Source organism: Anomalospiza imberbis, chromosome 1 (genome assembly GCF_031753505.1).
Source record: "Anomalospiza imberbis isolate Cuckoo-Finch-1a 21T00152 chromosome 1, ASM3175350v1, whole genome shotgun sequence".
Classification (NCBI taxonomy): domain Eukaryota; kingdom Metazoa; phylum Chordata; class Aves; order Passeriformes; family Viduidae; genus Anomalospiza; species Anomalospiza imberbis.
In genome coordinates, this window is record NC_089681.1 from 142,702,108 (window position 1) to 142,708,107 (window position 6,000).

The 6,000-nt window shown below is 37.1% G+C and overlaps 1 protein-coding gene across 4 annotated transcripts in view; it reads left to right on the forward strand.

Annotated features, from left to right (window-relative positions):
- The window catches only part of ESYT2 (extended synaptotagmin 2), an 81,437-nt gene extending 77,712 nt beyond the window's left edge, over positions 1–3,725 (forward strand). For all 4 annotated transcript variants that reach the window (XM_068174339.1, XM_068174351.1, XM_068174359.1 and 1 more), the window contains 2 exons: positions 396–445; positions 566–3,725. In XM_068174339.1, the coding sequence (XP_068030440.1) occupies positions 396–445; positions 566–611 (96 nt within the window). In that variant the 3' untranslated portion in view covers positions 612–3,725. The remainder of the gene's footprint in view (positions 1–395; positions 446–565) is intronic.
- Positions 3,726–6,000: the final 2,275 nt, after the last annotated feature.

The following is a 6,000-nucleotide window of genomic DNA, read 5'->3' on the forward strand; positions in this document are numbered from 1 at the left end:
GAATAGTAAATTCCTACACCCTTTCAAATTGCCATATTTGAGTTCTGTGAAGAAGATGAGAGACACAGAATCATGGTCAGTTCATGGTGAACAGTGTCCTCAATTTTCCTGTTCATCTGGAAGGCTGTTAGTAGGAACACATCTGCCGATTGCCACTGCCTTGCTGTGACGTGCTCTGGGACTCTACCACTGAAGGGTGTGGATTTTAAGGTCAAAATCAGGAACTTGAAACTTTAGGCAGATAGCAGAGAGCTGTGATGACAAGGATATAAAATACATCATTTACCAATGGCATTGCTTACACTGTAGTTTACAGGATTGTCAGATTTGATCTTTAATAGAAACAGAATGATAGGCACACACAGTGCATTGACTGGTAATTTAACTTTCCACAGTTATTAATACCTCTGGCACCTGAAGAACTTGCTAAAGGCTGGACCCAGTGGTAAGTATAACATTTCCTTTATTAATAATAATACTACATATTTACAACTACTGTGGTAATAATAATTTTAACAATACATGCTAAATGTAAAAACCAATCCTTTGTTTTTTTCTTTTTCAGGTATGATTTGACAGAAGATGGTACAAAACCACATGGTGCAAGTTAGGCCCATGGACACCAGGACCTCCTCATGCATAATTTTGCCAACCTTTATATATTTTTAACGCGTTGTTTTCAGAGATGTACCAATGTTATTTTTATAGCTTTACTGATTTAGTTCTTAGACACATCCCCAATAATTTTATAACAGTTGGTCATTTTATGTAGACATAGCCTTCCTCATTGTTAAACTTTATATTTTATTTTGCTAAACAGTTCTATGTGTTACTGTAATGTGCAATAGTACAGTAAAGTAACCTTTTGTGTTTAAATTGCTCTTTATGATGGCTGTACCTATTAGAAAGTGAAAAGAACATGTTCTGCTGTTTTCCTGCCTTGTTTTATATCTCACCAAGGTATACTGTACCATGTAAATATATACTATTTTTTTATAATTCTTTCATGCTGGTTTGAATTCAGAAGAAAGTTAGATAAAGGATACAGATATTTTCTTCTAAATGCATGTTCATTTCTTCAGATGAATCTCTTTTGTCTTTGCAGCACAATGGTCTTAATCATTTTGTGATACTCTGCAAAAAGAAACTGCAGAAAAACATTTTTACTTTATTGTGTTTCTGGCCCAGTGGGGCTAGCTTAAAATGTATAAAACATTAACATTTTAATATTTATATATAAATGTATTATTGGGAAATCATGCTATAGAATATTATAAATAAAAATGAGAATTCTATAAATATTGTATAAATAGAGGATGAGGTCCACAAATAACAGTTTCTAAATCTGAGTTTTCATTTAATGGCATAAACATAACAAACAGTACAGTTTTATTATACAGGTTCGGTTGGATTTTGTTATTTATTCCTGTACTCTGGAGTACTAGACGTGATCTTTTGAAGGTATGAGGACATGGATTTTTCCATATTATAAAGAAGATGTCTAACCACTTTAAACTGTCCTTACCACCATGTTTCACTGATTTATAAGTAGACAAATCAGCTTGCAAGTTAAGTTCATATAGTAGGCATATGTACAAGACATATGTTATTTTTATTATACAGTACTGTGCTAAAATAGTATGTTGTGTGATACCTTCTGTAATCCTCAAATGAACACCAGTAGGTAAGAAAGTGGGGAACTGAGATGAAATTGACTGTCTTTGACAGTTGCTTCCTTGCTGCTTGGTATGTTTGGTGCATGAACAAATGCACATCAGTGGTCCAGGCAGGTTTCTGAGCAATGCTGTCCTTCTCCTGAAGGATTGCCGTGGGCTGGGCAGGAGGCAGCGGAGACACCATCAGCACAGACTGATCCAGGCAGGCAGGATCTGAAGGGAGAGTAGCAGCCCCAACAGCTGAGCTCATAACTCTAATTTTATGAATTATGGGACTATTTTTTTTTGTATTCAGAACTGATTTTTCTTTTTCTGGTAAGTTTTTTCAGACTGTTAGAAAAATGTGCATTAAGAATCCAAGAGAACAGCTTGGCTTTTGCAAAGCCAGTGTCCTCATCCTTGGAGAAGTATGCAATTAGACAAAGTATATTATTTAGCTAAGATTATAGAACGGTATCTCAGCCAAGAAAGAATTTTAGTGCAGAATGATAAACTCCTGAAATTAGCTTTATTGTAAGAAAACTGACAGAACCTTAACTCTAGATGTAGAATTTGCCTACATTACTAGATGTACCAAAGTGCCTACCATAGATGTAGCTTTTTGTCTTTTCAAGTCTAAAAATTTAAGTTTATCTAAATTCAATTTAACATGAACATTTGTTATGGATATGTGTGACCTGCACCGTACACCTCTATACAGTGATGGCCTTCTCATTGCCACGTTTTATACACAACAATTTTATCAAACAATCTTACATTGTAAATTGTGCTTTAACTGCTGTTACTGGGCTAGGCAATAGAGATTCTTTGTAAGGAAACATTTCCATTTGAAGGCATCACTGTATATTGGAATGTATGAGTAGCCATATATTCACTCATCTATTAATGTAAAATATATTATGAAATACTTATTTTCTTTGCTAGTTCTCCATTAAGATGTTAAGAATGGAAACACAGAATTATTCTTAATGCAATGAAAATGCAGAAACCAAATGCTAATCTGAATAAATCAGGTCTAAGAGTGGCAGTTCAACATAATTGTCTTTTGCCTTTGTTCAGTCTGAGGTGGAAGGATTTTTGCTCTACATCTTGGCCAGCGACTGCACAGGGTTTGATCTGCAGCCAACAAATAGGGTGTTAAACTGATTCAGTGTTCCAAGTCTTAAGTGAAGTCTGGGGACAGAAAACTGCGCTTGAACAAAAAAGAATTTCTGTCTTCTAAAGTTTCCAAGTGGAAAATAATGCTGTGTTCAGGCAATTGTGAAAGGATAGCACAAAGTGAGTAACTGAAGAAAGAATATAGGGCAGATTTTCAAAATAGCTCACTACCTAAAATTAGGGATTGGTTCTTACAGATCCCATTTTCTATTTAGGAATCTGAAATGAAGAGATTGAACTGTCATTGCAATTCAGCAACTAGAATTCCCATAGTCTATAATCAGTTCTGGATGCCAGATCTTCAGAAACATTCTCCTGAATGAATTTGGATCAGACTGTGAGTGCCTAGATGAGATGGATTCTTTGGATAGTGGATGCAACTTTTGTATTACCAAATTCTACTTGTTCCATTTATATGGAAGTAGGAAGGACAGTTTTGCCTCTGGGCAAAAATTGCACCTCAATATCAAGTCATTTATTCAATGTCAGCTGATAGCTTTTCACATAGTTCTTGTTTATCCTGTGCCTTAAAATATGAACATATGAAGATGTTTAAGAAATGGTTAAAAAATAAGCTTTGTTACCTGTATGTACCAACACATGTTCTGTACTATTGAAACTGTTTTTAGAATCACTCTGCTTCACTGACAAGAAAACCAGCTTCTTAACTATAGCAGTGGTATAACTCGAACTCAAATCAGCATGCATATCACTTGGAGGTGGACTAAAAGAGTTTTAATTTTCTGTCTTGAATCCTTTATCAGAGCTGCAGCAAATGGTGAGAGTTAAAATGAGAACAAAGGGTAATCAATTTTGTACAGATTGCCTTTTCTGCTCATGTAATTCTACATTATGATGCATGTATTTATTCAATAAATGGTTCGTATGGAAGTTGGTGTGTTGCTTTCCTCTACACACACACACCCCCCCTTCTCCTCTCTTGCACATCCCTGTTCTGATTGGTAATACAATGAAGTGAATTTTTAAAATAGTCCTGTATCCAGATCTTGTAACCTTGCTGTACGGTCTGTAGGCAGATTTTTGGGTCTTATATGAGAGAAAGTGGAGTGAGAAGTGCAGGACACTTCATGGGGATTTCTGTGCTTGTTGTTCTGGAACAGATTCACACATAAGAATTAGTAGGTCCTTTGTTCAACTTCAGTGTCTAAATTTTATTTTTATCTTAAATTGATCAATTGAACAAATGGTCATAATTCTAGCACTTATTAATTAATGGTCTTTAATTATGCTTTCAAAAGGACCTAGAACTGTATTAAATTGCCTTATGTTCACATTCAGCAGATTTCTACCCGTGGCATTCTTTCCTATTCTTTCATTGGCTTGGTGAGGCAAATATTGATGGAAAATATAATGATGTACTGCATAAATAAGAAAAGGATGTTTTATCCTCTAGCCATTCCAGAAAAACTGACATAGAAATTATGCTCTTTGCATTAAACATTAATTTATAATTAGTTATAATTCTGTAATTAATTGATACCTCTTCCCATAAACAGCTACACCTTGTCTGAATTCATAATATTCAGTCAGTTTTCATCAGCCATAAATAAAAGCTGCAAAACTTCATCAACCAGTCACTATCCCATTTAGAATGGGTCCCACTGGATAATCTTTAATGTTACTAACTATAAAATTGTTCCACTTCGGTTTGAGTTTTTTTTTCCTTAGAAGGAGATGCGTCCCTTTTTTAGCAGAATAAAAAGTGCCTGCTAATCAATGGGAAGGCAGCTAAAACCTAGGAAAAGCATGGGTGTCTCCACATTTCCCTCATGGCAAGGTGGTTCTGGATTGCACACTCCCTGGCAGGGCCAGTACTGATCAGGTGTCAGCATTTTCCTGACTTGGGTCAAGATCAAACCTTCCATTCAGTCCTGCGAGACAGGTGGTACCTGGATCAGCACTGCCTGTGTATTCACAGATCTTACTAGAGAGCAGAAATAACTGCAAGACACTCCTGCAAATGGCTTTGGTATTAATTTGATGGGCTCACCCCAGCCCAGGATTCTTCTTAGTAATTGCTGTACTGCTTAAACTGGTTTGGGCTTTTAGTTTATCCAGCCTCCACCTAGGAGCAGTGTTTGCCAAAAAAGTTACTAATGTGGCTATTTTCAGTATTTTCTCAGCTAAGAGCTGAATACAAAATTTGTTTCCTATGAAGTACCTCTTTTAATCAATGTAATTGTTTATATTCTCCCCCAAACAAACTCTGAATGTTGGATGGCACCTTTGGTAGAAAGAACCAAAACTGCAGATTGTCCTGGACCCATTTGTGGTTGTAGCTGGCTGCTGAAGCAGTCAGGTTATTTAATTCCAAATGGTGGCTTTTTATATTCTAAAGTGTTCGACTGTTGTATGCTTTCCAACTGATTTCTAAGGCAGTCAGGCTCTCAACAATATTCTCAGGCACCTTCTGAAATACGTTTTATGAGAAATGCAAAAATCCACTTGTATTTCTTTCAGTGTTATGCAGTAAATTTAGCTGCCAGAGTAGAGGGCAGCTCTGGGAGGAAAGTTCTCTAATCTGTATTCATGTGATAGAGGTGATACTCTCTGTTCTCACTGTCTGCAGGGAATATTGCTGCATGCCAGTCATCTACAGTGGAATCCAATTTGAGCAGGCTCCTGCATCTCTGTTTCTTCAGACACCACCAAAGTGAAGCCAACCTGTCTTTCATGTTAACCTTTGAGTCCTCAGTAGCTGTAAACTTCATAGCAAGGGAATTGAGGCTTAACAGTGATCATTCTTGCATTTAAGATCCATACAGGAACATGTCCAAGGACAGCCCAAAGCTAGGCAAGATTCCAGCCTTTCACACCCAGGCAGTGGAAGGGCTGGTTCCAGCCCAGGGGGGTTTGTGGCCTGGAGACACGTGGGCCATTCCTGCAGGACTTGGTAACCCAACCCTCAGAGCTGGGCACCAAGCACCTCAGCCTCTATGCGAGAATTGACAGAAGAAGTGATGTCCCTGCACCCAGCTGTGTCCTGTAACTTCACTCATCAGCTGTGCGGTAAGGATCTAATAGATGATCAATTTTATTTATTAATTGTTCAAGCAAAGTAGCTCCTTTCTGCAGGATGTTGCACTAGATGACATGCTGAGGTCCCTTCCAACCTCAGTTCTATGTCTCTCAAGTATGTTTTTTT